This window comes from Spinacia oleracea, chromosome 3 (genome assembly GCF_020520425.1).
Source record: "Spinacia oleracea cultivar Varoflay chromosome 3, BTI_SOV_V1, whole genome shotgun sequence".
In the NCBI taxonomy this organism is placed as follows: Eukaryota; Viridiplantae; Streptophyta; class Magnoliopsida; order Caryophyllales; family Amaranthaceae; genus Spinacia; species Spinacia oleracea.
This window is the reverse complement of record NC_079489.1, coordinates 158,572,843-158,589,057: the sequence shown is the minus strand read 5'-3', so window position 1 is coordinate 158,589,057 and position 16,215 is coordinate 158,572,843. Positions and strand designations below refer to the sequence as shown.

The window sequence follows — 16,215 nt, the reverse complement described above, 5'->3', positions numbered from 1 at the left end:
CTTTCCTGAAGACCCCCAACCAAACGCCCCCTTAATCTTGTGGACACCAAATTCAAAAGATCCAATTCGAAAATCTTGTTAGCGGAAGCTTTGACACTTCGAGAAGGTATCAAATAAGCGTTATTTCCGGGGGTTAAACACCTCATTGTTTGAAAGCAACATTATTTGCGTCATCAACGCTATCAAGTTGGGAGTGAAAGGTCCCCTTGAGCGATTTCCAACATAATTGCTAACATGGAGAAGGATATTCCGAAGTTCAAGTCAGTATCTTGTCACAACTGTTTTTGGGAGACAAATTGAAATCATGCATCATTTCTTTGTGAAAAAAAACACCTAGTTTCTATTTCCTTATGAAAAAAAATTCTACTTTCTTTCAAAAGATCACCCACTCACTCAAACGCTAATTGAGCCATCACATCATTTTGGCCTATGGTTTAGGAACCAAAACGAGTCTTCTTTTTCACATTGCTCTATATGACCTATAATAGGTGGCTAAGCACATTAACACACCAATAAATTTAACACGCAATAACATCATCTTCCAATTGAATCACAACTTCCCTACTACTATTACAGAAACTTTAATACGAAGTACTTCCTCTGTTCTCAATTACATGACACAATTGTACTTTTGACACAAATTACACAATCTCTTTTGACTTCATTTTGTGATTTATACGTAAGAAAAAATATATTCGTGTGGGATCTTATTAGATTCGTCTCAATAAATATTTTTTAAATATCAACTTTTTATATTTTTTTCTTATCCATAATAAAAGATATTAATGTTTGAAATTGTACATTGACAAACGTGCCTAAATAATTGTGTCATTTAAAAAAAATAGAGGAAATAGTATCAATATGCAAAGTATATATACTCCTTCCATTAAAAACTACTCCGTAGTACAATGCTGCCCGACGCGACCCAGTTTAGGCAAACAATTTACATTTTAATCATTTTAACCCCACCATGTTGGCCCGACATGACCCGGGAAATATGGGGTTTCCGGCAAACAATTTAGGCCCAATTTTAATTCCTTTGGCGGGGTTTAGGCAACTCAAAACTAGAGTTTTAGTTACTTTTATCAATAAGGATGAAATAAGAGTGGTTTATACTTAGAGAAAAAGGGCTAGGGCCAAAACTAGGCTACATATGTTTCAGCCCGAGCCATTAAAATATTACAATACAGCCAAACCCGATCCAGCCCAACCAGGACCGACCCGTTGAACATGTCTAGTACTCACCCTCGTCGTCATCCTCATCATCTTCAGCACCCTCAGCGCCAACCTCTTCGTAATCCTTCTCAAGAGCAGCAAGATCCTCCCTAGCCTCAGAGAACTCCCCTTCCTCCATACCCTCACCCACGTACCAGTGAACAAACGCCCTCTTCGCATACATGAGGTCAAACTTATGGTCAATCCTCGAAAACACCTCAGCAACACTCGTAGAGTTGGATATCATACAAACCGCCCTCTGAACCTTCGCAAGATCACCACCGGGGACCACGCTTGGCGGCTGGTAATTGATACCGCACTTGAAACCGGTCGGGCACCAATCAACAAACTGGATGGTACGCTTGGTCTTGATGGTGGCTACCGCTGCGTTGACGTCTTTGGGGACCACGTCACCACGGTACATGAGACAGCAAGCCATGTACTTACCGTGACGCGGGTCGCACTTTGCCATCATGGATGACGGCTCGAAGGCGCTGGTGGTGATCTCGGCAACGGAGAGTTGCTCGTGGTACGCTTTCTCGGCGGATATGACCGGGGCGTAGGAGGAAAGCATGAAGTGGATCCTCGGGTACGGGACGAGATTGGTTTGGAACTCGTTGACGTCTACGTTTAAGGCGCCGTCGAACCTTAACGAGGCAGTTAAGGATGAGATAACCTGAGAGTCAGGAAAACAGGATGTCAATAAAAACAGTAATGTTCTCTTTATCAGAATATACTACACCGTACTTAACTCCCGTGCAACGCAAGTATTCATTAATTTTTTTGTAAACAATTAGTTTATTAAGCAGAGTGATGGGGAACGAGAGAGCTTCAAACCCCAATCCCTCAATTAACCAGTTATATTAGGAAACATGACAAATTAAAAAGGGAAACATGACAAATTTATATTCTACAAATTAAAAAAGAACCCCAAATTTTAAACCAATTTACACCAAATCATACACCATTGACAATCTTTAACCCTTAAAAAGTGGGTCTTATGAACAGTAACTCAACACTAAATTTCATTTTACTTTTTAATTTAATGATATCCATTAAAATTAAAATTTTATTCTTATTATTATTAAATTTCTCCCATTACCGGACATCTGAAATAGGATTAAACATATCAACAAGAAGTTGTTCGGCATATCCATGAAACTGTCATCGACTTCGAGAGGTAAAAAATTTAATAACATAGCAGACAAACGACATAGCATATATTGTGAGGTAAGAATTAAATCAAAGCCGGTACAACTTGTCCTTCTACATATCATTAGTACAATAAATGTAGAGCATTAGAACAAAGTTGATATCAAATTAGTTATTCCTAAGCTATGATATTGTGAAGTAAGCATTAAATCAAAGTCGGTACAACTTGTCACTCTACGTATCATTAGTACAAATATATATAGAGCATTAGAATAAAGTTACATATCAATTTAATTATTCCGGAGCAAACCGCGCGCAACGCGCGCCCCGTCCACTAGTTACCTCAAAAATGTATTGAGTAAGTAGTATTTGTCATGCTTATGTATAAGAAAACTTGGATGGGATTACATGCATGGTTGACCAAAAATTAGTTCATACCTATTACAGATACCTATATTTAATTATACGGATACCTATATACACCATTAGGAAAACCAGAGGCACCTAAAATTTATATTTATCCCGTGCACCTAAAATTTATAGTTATTAGCACGGGCATATACTAATATGATTTAAATGAATATTTAAAAAAGAATTCATACCTATGTTAAGCATGTTTGATTGTGAAAACTGATAACAAAAAACTAGAAACTATTTTTTGTAATTTGCATATTTTGTTATTAATTATGTAGAAAACATAAAACTCAAAATAAAAAAACAGAAAATGATATTGACACGGGTCTATAGAATTTTGATTTCCAATGCAAACATTAAAAGGAAGCAGCATTTAGTTGCAATAAAATTTATATGGTCACTTCGTAATTTACCCCCACAAAAAGTATTTTAAAATCTTTGTTATTTGACTTATTTCCAAGAAGAAATTATTGTACAACTCTGCTTATAAAAAGAACATTGAATTAAAAAAAACATGTGAAGTTTTGTAGGGAAAAAACAAATGTGCTTTTTTGGAGTATAATATACGAAGATGTGCTGAAATTCAGAAGATTATATGGCCAAAAAATATAAACAGAAGATTAGCAACATACCTGAGAAATCAGACGGTTAAGGTTGGTGTACGTGGGCCGCTCAATATCAAGTGAGCGCCTGCAGATGTCATAGATGGCCTCATTGTCAAGGAGAACCGCAACATCAGTGTGCTCCAAAAGAGAGTGGGTTGAGAGGACACTGTTGTAAGGCTCAACAACCGAAGTTGAGATCTGAGGAGACGGGTATATGGTGAAACCCAACTTGGATTTCTTTCCGTAATCAACAGAGAGACGTTCCAAGAGGAGGGATCCGAGACCAGAACCGGTTCCACCACCGACAGCGTTGAAGACAAGGAAACCTTGTAGCCCGGTACAGTTATCAGCTAGCTTGCGGATACGGTCCAAGCAGAGGTCGACAATCTCCTTACCAACTGTAAATTTAACAACAAAGTAATTAGAAAGTTGAACTATAATATTTGTTATGATGATAAGATAAGTCGTTTCTCGAATTAGCAACTATATAATATAATATTTTCTATTATTTTAGAAAAATTGTTGGAATGGAAAGATTCGAAATTAACAAATGACAAAGTAAGTGGGACCTGGACTATTGAATCATGAAATCACAAAACGTATCAAATTAATCAAAATGAAAGAATTGATGAATACTAATTTTAAGTCTATGAAAGAACCCTTTTTCATTTGTAATTTCTATGATGCAATTGCCAATTGGAGCTTATTGTCAGAAAAGTATTCATTTAGATAGCCCTTTGTGACACCCTAGCAGAGCCTGAGGGTAAGAAAGAGGGAGGTAAGGAGGAAATGTAGAAAAATAATTTCCCTCCCTTTCAAATGAAAGAGGGAGGTAAGGGACTTATGAAAAATTGTTCTCTTTCCTTGCCAAACTAAACAACGTAAAACAATTAGAAGGGTTAAATCGTTTTCCATGTACGTAATCGTTTTACACGCTACAAATGGAGCCAACGTAATAAAAGAGGTTCAAATAACAGCAGTACTTACTGGTGTAATGACCACGGGCAAAGTTGTTGGCAGCATCCTCCTTTCCACTGATGAGCTGCTCAGGGTGAAAAAGCTGACGGTAAGTTCCAGTTCTCACCTCGTCAATGACAGTGGGCTCGAGATCAACAAACACAGCACGGGGGACATGTTTTCCAGCACCGGTTTCGCTGAAAAAGGTGTTGAACGCATCATCTCCTCCTCCAACAGTTACGTCACTTGGCATCTGGCCATCAGCCTATCTCATTGCAAAAAAGTGGAACAAATTAGCATCATCATCCATTAAACTGTAATAACAAACATAAGACATGCTGATGCTATTGCTTAAGATTACTAATAAAGACACAAATCCGGGACAATGTTTAGCAAACACAACATATATTTTCCACAAAATTCAATCAAAACGATGAAAGTATAAATTGAGAAACAGAGTTCACCAAACTACCAGAGCTATCACATCAGATCTTGCTATTAAGATCATGGAAATATATCAAATGAAGCAACGAAATTGACGGAAATATCACAAAGGACCGGACGATTAACATCATTAAAACAAGTAAATACAACTTGTAGAATAATCCCAGACTCCACACTCCTCACAAATACTATATGATAAATTCTCCATCAACGAAAAAATTAAACGTCTACAGAAAATAAGACGAACATACAATAATATGGAGTATACTAAATCAAATCAATCATTAATTTTCTAATCATTACAAAGCTTTGTCATCAGAAAATCCTAAAAAATTTCAATACATAAAGAGTTAGAATATGTTCATCAAGCATTCACCATTTCCATTTTCTGGCTAACAATGCATCAATTAACTCAAAAAAGTATCATCACATGATTTATTTCAACTTATAAGTACTAAAATTAAAGAAAATCATTTCAGAAAGACTAATTATCGTGATTATTATCAAATTCAAAGAGAAAGCTATCATCTAAGAAAGCACACTTTAATCCAACAGACTACAGGCAGCGCCTAACTCTAAATCAACCTCTAAAACACAAATGAATCAGTCAGTTAACCGTAGATCAAACAACAAAAATTCAAACAGCACAGATATTAATTTGCTAAAATCAGGCAACAAATTACAAATTCAATGAGTTTAAACAAGTCAACAGCATAGATCAAAGGTTCATATTCAACGAATTTAACACAGCATCATGCCAAATATTCACAGAAAACGAGATGAAATCAACAGAAACAATCGATCAACAAACACAACTGAGTCCATCAGTTAACCGTAGATCAAACAACAAAAAATCAACCAGTATAGCTCTTAATTTACTAAAATCAGGAGACAAATTACAAATCCAACGAATTAAAAACAAGCTAACAGCACAGTTCAAAAGTTCATATATATTCAACGAATTTAACACAGCATCATGCCAAATATTCACAGAAACAATTGATCAACAAACACAAATGAATCCGTCAGTTAACCGTAGATCAACCAACAAAAAATCAAACAGTATAGCTCTTAATTTACTAAAACCAGGCCACTAATTACAAATTTAACGAATTAAAAACAAGCTAACAACACAGATCAAAAGCTCATATATATTCAACGAATTTAACACAGCATCATTCCAAATATTGAAAGCAAAACAAGATGAAATCAACAAAAATTCAAACATTATAGCTCTTCATTTGTTGAAATCAGGCAACAAATCACAAATTCAACGAATTAAAAACATGCTAACAACACAGATCAAAATTTCATATATATTCAACCAATTTAACACAGCATCATGCCAGAATATTCACAGAAAAGCAAAATGAAATCAACATCAACCAGATGAATCCTTCAGATAACCGTAGATCAAACAACAAAAATTCAAACACTATAGCTCTTAATTTGCTAAAATCAGGCAACAAATTACAAATTCAACGAATTAAAAACAAGCTAACAACACAGATCAAAATTTCATATATATTCGACGAATTTAACACAGGATCATGCCAAATATTCACAGAAACAAGATGAAATCAACAGCAATAGATCGAGATCGAGAGTGTGAGAAGAAGAGAGAGAGATATACCTGAATACCGTGCTCAAGACAGTAAAGCTCCCAGCAAGAATTTCCGACCTGAATACCAGCCTGACCGATATGGATTGAAATGCACTCCCTCATTTTGGCTAGACCTAACTAACACGATCAAAAAAGTGTAGAAAGAGGAGAGAGAAAGAAGGAACAAAAATGGAGAAGGTGAAGAAGAAATCGAAGGCGTTTATGAAGACGCCTTCTTCGAAGAGCAGGGAAGAGAAATTAGCGAAGCAAAAGGGGGATTTTGCGAATGTGGGAGGGTGAGGAGGTGGAGGTTATTTATATAGTGGGCAGAAATGTGGGGGGGTTTTCTTTGCCGCCTTGCTTTGCGGTGAAGCGATTCTAGTGAACTGTCAATGTCAAATTTTAAATTTTGAACAAAAAATAAAAATAAAAATAAAAATGTACTTAGGTGGCATATCTCGTATTTTGACGCTTCTGAGTTTTGATTTGACTTGATTTGAATAACGATTCAAAGTCTTTGTATCTAATCTTTTGTAATCCGCGGACGAATTGTTAAACGTTCATTAAATAATACGAAGACTAGTTGTAGTAAATTCTTCGTAATTTGCAGACGAATTGTTAAACATTCGGATGTCGCATGCACAAAAGATACTCAAGTTGTTAAACAGTGTAGGGGTATAACTGTATAAGTATTCCATAGTTGGTCACCAAAAAAATCAACCAAAAATATTATTTAATTCCCTTGTAGAATAGAGGTGTAGGTGTCGGCGGTAATTGTACTCAACTTGAAAATACAAATAGAGTAGTAAACACTAAATATGCAACGACAAATAAAAATGGACCCAATAGAGACTACGACTACATAGCTATATTCGGATATACCTATTCTAAATTGGAGGGGATGATACGAGGTCAGTGTCAAGGTCTCATGTCATGCTAACTTTTGGTCCAATATTTCATGCATAAACCCGCTATTCTTAATTGGGCTTTGGGGTGCAATCTCTTCATCTTATAAGACCTGATTAGAACGTATTGATTTGATAGAAAATGATTATGATTGCAACTTAAGTTTTCATGGCAATGAAATAATTTAATCTTTAATGACACAACCTGCGCTAACACAATAATGAATTTTGTCAAACAAGCATATCAGTCGCGTCCATAGAGGAGGTAGTAAGTTATTTACTTTATGCTTAGTAAAACGGTGAATGAGTGTAAAAAAAAAAAATCAACACAAATGATCTTTGTGATGTTTCTAAACAAGTTCATCCATAGTTCTTATTTTGTACTATTGATGCTTCAACACTCCAATTTGCTATGCCAGAAAGAGCAAAGGGGAGATGACTGCATATCAATTTGTGATTCAAAATGACATCTGACTAGAAAAAGACTCAGAAGAAAATGGGTTAAATATGCTTGCAATTTATTTCTACACTAAAACTAATCAAAAGGCAGGCCGGGCGGGTTTAGACCGGACCATTACCAACAAATTCTGCTTATTATGTCCGGTTGGGTCGGGCTAACCAAAGCTTCGGGCCGATTATTTGTACCTAAACCCCGCTATTTCAAGCCAAAAATAGCAGATTTTGGGCAATTCGGGCCGGTCCAATTTTATAACTAAAATCCCAAATTTTGAGCTGCCCAAAACCCATTCAAAACATTTAAAATCGGTCGGGCCGGACCAGGTCAAACAAACGGCTAAAAGTTGTCCAAAACTTGTTATTTTCCAGGGTTCGACATGATCAACTGGGCCAGGCTAATTTATTACTCCGTAGTAACTAAAATTTTAGCTTTGAGTTGTCGAGAACCCCGCCAAAAAGGTTGTAAATTGGGTCGGGCCAGGCCCAACAAACGGTCTAAAATTCTGCCCATACCCTGTTATTTTTCGGGTCGGGCTCGAGATGATCTGCTCTACCATTCATGTCTCATTCTCAACTCTTCTCTTTCATACATTCTTTTTCCCCAAGAACATTACAAATCAGCTCTAATTCAGACAATCACTGCCTTCACAGCTTCACTGGCAACAAACAAAGCAGATCAAAGAGTACACATTACATACATACAACAAAAGGGGTGGTCTCTAATCAACTCTTACTGTTCTGTTCTGTTCTGTTCAACTACCATCGATGCTGTTCTGCTGCAGGAACCGGAGATCCTTCATCTGTAACTGTACCGCTTCCTTAGTCAATGGTTTAGGCTCTACAGGAAAGTCTTCATCCTCACCGCCTTCTGCAACTTTTTTCGCTTTATCTTTGATGATTCTTTCAACCTCCGGTTGTTGAACATTAGGGAACACCGCTCTAAGAATCGTGACTAGTAATTTTTCATCTTCTTCTTCGATCAAATCCTTGTCAAAGCAACAAACGTATATAGCATCGAGAGCTTTCTCAGCTCGTAATTCCATTGGGATTTTGGGTGTTGCAGCATTCAGTTTAGCTCTTCTCTGATACAGTGTCAATGGCAAGTGCAAATGCATCAAATTTCAAGTGCATACTACAAGTATTTTACAAGAACATTAAATTAAAATTGAATTTTCAACTTCCTATGATACCAATCTCCAAGTTAGGTTCAAATCTATCTCTATAATCACTAGAAATTTGTACGGAGTATCAACTTGTAAACCTGTGGATGCCAACTATGGGCCCGTTCGGTATCGTTTTTTGTTTTCAATTTCTGTTTTTTTACAAAACTACAAAAAAGGTAGTTTTCAGTTTTTTGTTATTAGTTTTCAGCATGATTACTACAAGTATGATTATTTTTTAGTTCATGATTTAATATAAGTCATATGGCTTGTAAAATCAAAAACCAAAAAGTGGAAACTGAGGGGTAGTACACAAGACAAGACCTGGGATCGAATTCAGACTACACCATTTGCCGGCTTGCCCTTTGTGGCTCTTTCTAAACCCAAAAAAAAAAAAAGTACACTTACATAAATGGGTGGTCATAGATTGTTTTACTCAACCAAGTTTCCTTTTGAAAGCATTTGAAAACGTTCACATATAAAACGTTCGAAAAGATTCAAACAGGAATAAACTGATAATCCCCTATTGGACATTGCAATTCATCTCAATGCCTCATGTTTCAGACTCCTAGAAACTTAAAGATGCCAGATTTCAAACTGTTACATCGACACACTTGGAATGACATAGATTGCAACTTGAAGGATCATAAACGGCAAAGTTTCCTCTTTGAAAACATAGAAAATTTGTCTTTCCATTGATTGGTCACCATTCTTGAACATTACTTACCTAGTGATCTTGCAGTTACAAAGTTGGGTAACCTAATCTATGAAATGAAAATAACAACATTTTTCGAGCGATGCTTCCTTTTTTGTGTTCTCAAAAGCCAAATTTCATCCAATTTTGCCATGCCTAGGTTTTGCTAAAGCAGAAAATTAATGCACAACGAGTTCACGAAAGCACAATTGTCAGAACCTGAAGTAACAAACTGTCCAGTATTTCTCAACAATCATTCATTGCATCTCAAGAAACAAAGGCCAACTGATGTCTGTGTTATACTGAGTTAGAGACCAAGTTTTGACCACTAAATTTAGCATAGTGTATGACTATTTCACATTGTCTCAAACGGTCAAACCCAAGGATAAGATATGATTTTACAAAAAGACTGGTTAATTAAACTCCAGTGACCAGTGGCGGATGTTAGTTAAGCATGGGGTGGGCCCGACCCTTCCGGGCGGAAAATTTTGTAGTGTACTTTTAGTTAGCGCCCCCCATAAAATTTGTGTAAAATGGTATAAATTACATAGTATATTGCTTAATTTTTTCTACTGGGCCCCTCGTAAAACTGTTCCAGACCCGCCATTGACGGCGACGCCTTCTACATTGTCTCAACTCATTTCTATAGTCTCACCACCCCTTTTATTCAAGTTATGCAATGTTGGGAGATGTTATCATAGACCTCTACAACATATGAAAGGTGACTATTAATTCTGGACTGATAAATTGGTTTGTAAGTTTTCGACCATTATTTTCAGACGGACAACAAGGTTAAGAAAAATGTCTTAGAATTACAAATAGGAAACACAAGTACACACAAAATAAGTAGTCTAATAGTAGTAGTATTCACTTGCCTCTTTTGCTTCAGTCATCTTAGCAATAAAAGTCTGTTCTTCGAACTCGACATCGTTTGAAAGACGAAGGCGTGCAACTCCCTCTAGAATTTCTTCGGATTTAAGAAGACCTGCACCAAGTGCTGCTAACCAACAGCACAGTAGAACGTGTAATGGCTCCCCCGCCTATCAATAGCAAGCCACAATCACCACCCATAATTGTATAAAAAAATTTAGATGAACTTCGGCACTGCACCAAAGGGTATTGTAATGCTCATTGGTGATCCATTTCACATTTTTCTCCTTATATTAAGGGGAAAATGCATAATTCTAGAAGTAAATAATTACGAAGTAAAAAGGAAAAATGACCAATTAACTACAACTACCTAGCAAGAAGTATTACCTAACCCGTTCAAATTACACTATCAAACGTGACTACTACTCAACGAATTACCAACCTAAGGACAAATGTGAATACAATTAGAAACAAGATAATCTTGGTAATCCTAAATGCAAACTAGGTGCTCCTTTCTCCCTGGTTTAATTGTCACATTACCAGTTCAAATTGTCACATTATCAACGTGACTATTAATCAACAAATTCCTAACCGAGGGAATATAATGACGAATGGGATTACCATAGAAACAGGATAACCTGGGTAATTCAAAACGCAAATGAGTCTTTCTCTCCGATTTAATTGTCACGTTACTAGTTCAAATTAGACAATCAACGTGATTAAATCAACGAATTCCCAACCAAGAAAATATAACAACAAATGGGATTATAATAAAAACATGATAACCATGGTAATCCAGAATGCAAATGAGGTACTCCTATCTCTCACGGTCTAATTGTCACACTACTAGTTCAAATTACACTGTCAACGTGACTATTAATCAACAAATGGGATTACAACAAAAACAGGATAACCCTGGTAATCCAAAATGCAAATGAGGTAATCCTTTCTCCCCGATTTAATTGTCACATTACTAGCTCAAATTACACCGTCAACATAACTATTAATCAACAAATTTCCAACAGATGGGATTACAACAAAAACAGGATAACATCCAAAATGCAAACTAGGTACTCACATTACTAGTTCAAATTACACTAAACATTACTAGGTTAATTTACTCTATCAACGCGACTACTATTAATAAACATTAATTATACATTACTACTTCAAATTACACTATCAACCCCACTATTAAAATAATCAAAATCTTAATTATACATTACTAGTTCAAATTACACTATTACTACTATTAACAAACATTACTACTTCAAATTACACTATTAATATGACTGTTATTAATAAACATTACGAGTTCAAATTACACTATTAACCTAACTATTATCAATAATCAAAATCTGAGATAGAGGGAGTATAAGATAAACAAAAACATTATTACCCGGCCACGGCGATCTTGAAACTCATAGAAAGCTCTAGAATCATTGACAGAACACTTATTACCAACTCTCCTTCTAAATTCTGCAAAATCAATAATATCCCCAGCAACCCCACCTTCATCATTAACAATTCTAGCAATAAGACCAACTATGGGTAATGAACCGATCACTTTGTTTGCGAAATTGGTAAATGGGTTGCTGTTTTCGATATATGCTCGAATTACTGGGAAATTGTTGTTGTTTCTCTCATTTATTTTGAATTTTCGTGTGTTTATTATGGAATTGTTTATGATTTGATGGAAAGTGCGGTTGTTGTGGGTGGTGGTGGTGATGGTGGTGGTGTACGAGTGTTTGGCTGAGATTTTGGGAGGAGAGAGAGTGACTACCATGGCTGTTCTTCTTTTGAGAGGTGGAGCTTACTCCAAATCGGCAGATATACGGTGCTACTGCTTCCGTATCGGAATACGGGCAACCCTTGTCTTTTTCCGCTATTTCTAAATATGTGGGGGCTACCGGCAAAGATGGTTATGGGTCGAGCAGACTCTATGTCCGACCCGACCCAGCATGAGAAAAGCCAGGCCCGATACGGGCATGAAAAAATGCGGTCCGACACCAGCACGAAGTCGAGGATTGGGCCTGAGCCGTATTTTCTGGGAAGAGCACGAGTTGACCCGACACGACAAATCACGCTAAAATTAGTAAAATCAGGTTCATGCACGACGGTCATGGCCTGGGCCATGTTCTGAAGCTTTTGGCCAGGCCAGCACGATGCTGAATAGCCCAACCCGTTTAGACCCGTGGGCTCAACACAAGCCCGACTCGACCTATTGCTATCTTTAGCTACATGGGAGTACTAAATTTTGCGAAAAAGTAACTTAATACTCCATGCGTATTTTTTAGAAATCACGTGTTGATTGGCACAAGTATAAGGAAGTATAGTTGAATTTGATTTAATAATAATGCAAGTGGGGCGGGTGTAAAAGTTACCAAAAATAAAATTATTTATGATTTAAGTAGGCTTCATAGGGGAGTAAAAGATAATACTCCATAAACAATTAAGAGGTGGGTGTAAAAGTTACAAAAATGAAACTGTGACTCTTAAACAATACAGCCGGAAGTAGTAATTGAGGCTCTTGATAAAATACGGAGGGGGGAAGGCTTAATTTGTTTTGTCACATTAGACTTATAGTGAATAGGGAGAGCATGAGTTGGATATCCGAACCGATATCATTATCGTATCAGGTACCCGATAATTAATAATGCTAAAATTTATATATACTTCGATAAGTTAGAAATCCGAATTTTAGGTATCAAAACTTCCAGATTGGATACTAGTCCCATCCAATATGATACCCAATTGAAAATTTTAGACTTTATAACTAAATAATTTTAATATCATTAACACGTACTAATTACCGACATTACCGCAAAATTACTATTTACTCAAAGGCGAAAATCATGTTTTCAAGACATTACACCCATGAGAACTAATTATTGGAAATGCAATTCCTTGTTGTAATTTTTTTTCAACATAAATACAATTTTCAAAAGTCTAAAACCCTAAATTATTTAATAATCACTTTATAAATTGAATACATCGAGTAATGTTATTAGTAATGTAGTCTAAAATCATGTAATGTTGTTGGTAATTAGTGCCGAATTATATTCCGTAATAATTTGGTGGGGTAAGATGGTGTACACCAATAGGCGAATCAGGTTTCTTGACTATTTTTCTACTATACTCCCTCTTTTTATTTTATTCTAATCCGCATATTGTGTAATCTTAACGAGTGAGTGTAAGAAAAATGTAGATGAAGTAAGAGAGGTATAGTAAAATATGTAGAAGCGCGAGTATAAAAAGTGAAGTAAAAGTAATCAGAAAAAAAAATCTCAAAGTAAAAAGTGGATACATCATAAAAAAAAACAAAAAAAATAATAATTAAAATAGGTGGTAACAGTGACAAATCAAGTTTCAGCCCAACAAATATAAAAATTGGATCCATTAAGCAAACATAGTCCAGCAAAAGGCAAAGAAACCAACATTAACCGATGTTTTACAAGGCTACCAATAAAATATACTCCGTAATATGGTAGAAAGTTATCAAATGTAAAGTGAGAAAAACAATCATAAAAGGCAAATGATACATTTATAAATAAAAAAATCGGACGAAGTATGCGGTTCACTAAAACGTATCTTGGGTCGTCAATTGTCTACATTGATGATTACTTTAAGAATTGTTAAAATTAACGACTGTCAAAACGACTGTCAAGTCATTCCTTAATCATCATTTATTATCGGCTACCAAACGAGCCGTAAGAATTGTTAAAACTAATGAAGGCCGCAACGGCTGCCAAGGCTTTCAAGACACATTTTCATCACCTCTGCAACAGACTCAGTCGCTTCTTTTAAAGGAATATTAACATGACGCAAAAGGGTTTGCAAATGTAACATTTGCATAGCTTTTTTTACGCACTTTTCCTCATTAGTAGATGTAGGGACCCTCAGAACGATACTGGGGGTTTTAGCGAGCCTCTTTACGACCGATTCAGCGAACTTTAGGCTGCATGGGTCGTCTGATGGTGGTGATGGAGAAGCTGCTTGGGTTTGGGCAATTGTTTCGGTTAAACCACAACTTGTTAACACCAAAAGCATCATCAAAATCTGCATCATTGTAATTATTTTAAAAAAAAAAATTATGTGGGAGAAAATAAAAAATAATGTAGTAATCCTACAAGAATATATGACTTGAAGTTGAATGATCGATTTGGAATGCCACAACAAACTTCTTCGTATATATATATACTCTGATGTTCATAGTGATGGCAATAGAGTGGTTAGGCTCTGTGTGTTCTGTTCGACTTGAATTATTTAGATAAAAATAAGTTCAGATAGGTTCAGTTAAATTCAGAAAAATTAAGTTTTTTTCAAAGCATTTTCATACACAAATAAGTTTATTTCAGATAAAACCGGTTCAGATAAGTTCATATAATATAAGTCCAGTCAAAATAAGTCAAATAGAAAGGAACCTTGGGTAGATTAATGTCGTTTGGGGTTAAACAATGTTGGGATAATCATGCGCCTACTGATATCTCTCCTTACGTACTCATGGATACCCTTTCTATTTCTAATTAATGCACTAATCTTTTCCCTCAAAAAATATACTCTCGTAATTAGGATTACTTCCTTAGTTCTCCAATGTTAGGCATGCTTGGAATTTTAACACTAATAATTGAAGAAAAAATTTCTATTTTTTTTTCAATATACTTCGTGCATTTCAAAATATATTCATATAAGATTTGTTTTTATTCAGCTCGATGTATTGTTTAATAATAATCTCTATTAACTTTTTATGATTTTTTTAACATACATAGTACACATTTAGAAATATCTACATTTAAATATAAAGTTGAAACGGTGGAAAAGTCAAACTAAAACTGTATTTTAAGAACGGAGAGAGTAGTATAACTTACATGCATCCCACCTCTTTCTTTGTTTATTGTTTTTGCCAGGATTTTGGAAGAGAATCCTTATCTTAATTTATCATTACACAGCTCAGTTAATTAGTTAGTGGATGATCAGTACTTAACTACTACTCCGTATACCATTACAAATTTCTCTGAATTATTATAGTCACAATATTTGATAGGAATTAAATAAAGGCGAGTTCTCTTCATGCATCTTATATAAATATGACTTCACAAATTCTTACTTATAATGGGTGTACAATAAATATTGTATACCAGAGTAAAAGTTGACTAAAAATGCTTAAAAGTTACATTTATATATGTAAAAGTTATCTATTTTTTAATGATAAATTTTTTCATTTGAATAAAAATTATTTCTTCAAAATCACTAATAATGTATAAATTAATCATTTAACCCTTTAAAATGTTTATCTATCAACTTTTTAATTTTATAATATAAAAGTTACAAAAAAATAGGTTAAAGTTACAAAAAACTGCATAAAAGTTATCTTGGTGTACAATAAATTTATTGTACACCTCGTGCGCGCAAGACCTTTTGATAATACTTTCTAATTTTTTTGAAACCACGTTGTATCCTCTAATAAATAATACTTCGAGTTTGTGTGAAAAATGTCAAAATCCACGTATTCTCTAATAAAAAACGGAGGAAGTATAGTTTTAGGTTCAATAAGTCCATAATAAGTTCGAATAAATTGAGATCAGGTTTTATTTCCATCATCTTCATTATATTACCAACCGATAATGTCTCCGTTTTCGCATAATTTCCAACCTTAATTTTCATTTTCCATTAAGTTTCTTCTGTTTACACAACCTAACTTATGTCATACTCCGTAATAATTCTCCATCCATTCTTATTA

General features: G+C 35.2%; 2 protein-coding genes across 2 annotated transcripts; both read right to left on the bottom strand.

Moving 5' to 3' along the window:
• Positions 1-862: 862 nt before the first annotated feature.
• LOC110791621 (tubulin alpha-2 chain) lies at positions 863-6,736 on the bottom strand. Its single transcript, XM_021996386.2, has 4 exons — positions 6,421-6,736; positions 4,374-4,608; positions 3,414-3,784; positions 863-1,891 (listed from the first exon to the last, which is right to left on the bottom strand). Exons 1-4 carry the CDS (start codon positions 6,511-6,513, stop codon positions 1,235-1,237), a joined length of 1,356 nt encoding a protein of 451 aa, XP_021852078.1. The 5' UTR covers positions 6,514-6,736; the 3' UTR covers positions 863-1,234.
• A 1,577-nt stretch (positions 6,737-8,313) lies between these two features.
• Positions 8,314-12,319, bottom strand: LOC110791622 (photosystem I assembly factor PSA3, chloroplastic). Its single transcript, XM_021996387.2, has 3 exons — positions 11,875-12,319; positions 10,481-10,645; positions 8,314-8,833 (listed from the first exon to the last, which is right to left on the bottom strand). The coding sequence occupies exons 1-3, from the start codon at positions 12,259-12,261 to the stop codon at positions 8,504-8,506; spliced, it is 882 nt and encodes a 293-aa protein (XP_021852079.1). The 5' UTR covers positions 12,262-12,319; the 3' UTR covers positions 8,314-8,503.
• Between the last annotated feature and the right edge of the window lie 3,896 nt (positions 12,320-16,215).

What these genes read in the sequence shown, in the direction of transcription:
- LOC110791622 (XM_021996387.2), bottom strand. Translation starts at nt 12,261, where the DNA reads ATGGTAGTCACTCTCTCTCCTCCCAAAATCTCAGCCAAACACTCGTAC. An exon ending in TTCAAGATCGCCGTGGCCGG is followed by an intron (nt 10,646 to 11,874) that starts GTAATAATGTTT and finishes TGCTATTGATAG; the next exon opens with GCGGGGGAGCCATTACACGT. An exon ending in AGATGACTGAAGCAAAAGAG is followed by an intron (nt 8,834 to 10,480) that starts GCAAGTGAATAC and finishes ACACTGTATCAG; the next exon opens with AGAAGAGCTAAACTGAATGC.
- LOC110791621 (XM_021996386.2), bottom strand. Translation starts at nt 6,513, where the DNA reads ATGAGGGAGTGCATTTCAATCCATATCGGTCAGGCTGGTATTCAGGTC. An exon ending in GTCTTGAGCACGGTATTCAG is followed by an intron (nt 4,609 to 6,420) that starts GTATATCTCTCT and finishes GCAATGAGATAG; the next exon opens with GCTGATGGCCAGATGCCAAG. An exon ending in TTAACCGTCTGATTTCTCAG is followed by an intron (nt 1,892 to 3,413) that starts GTATGTTGCTAA and finishes CCTGACTCTCAG; the next exon opens with GTTATCTCATCCTTAACTGC.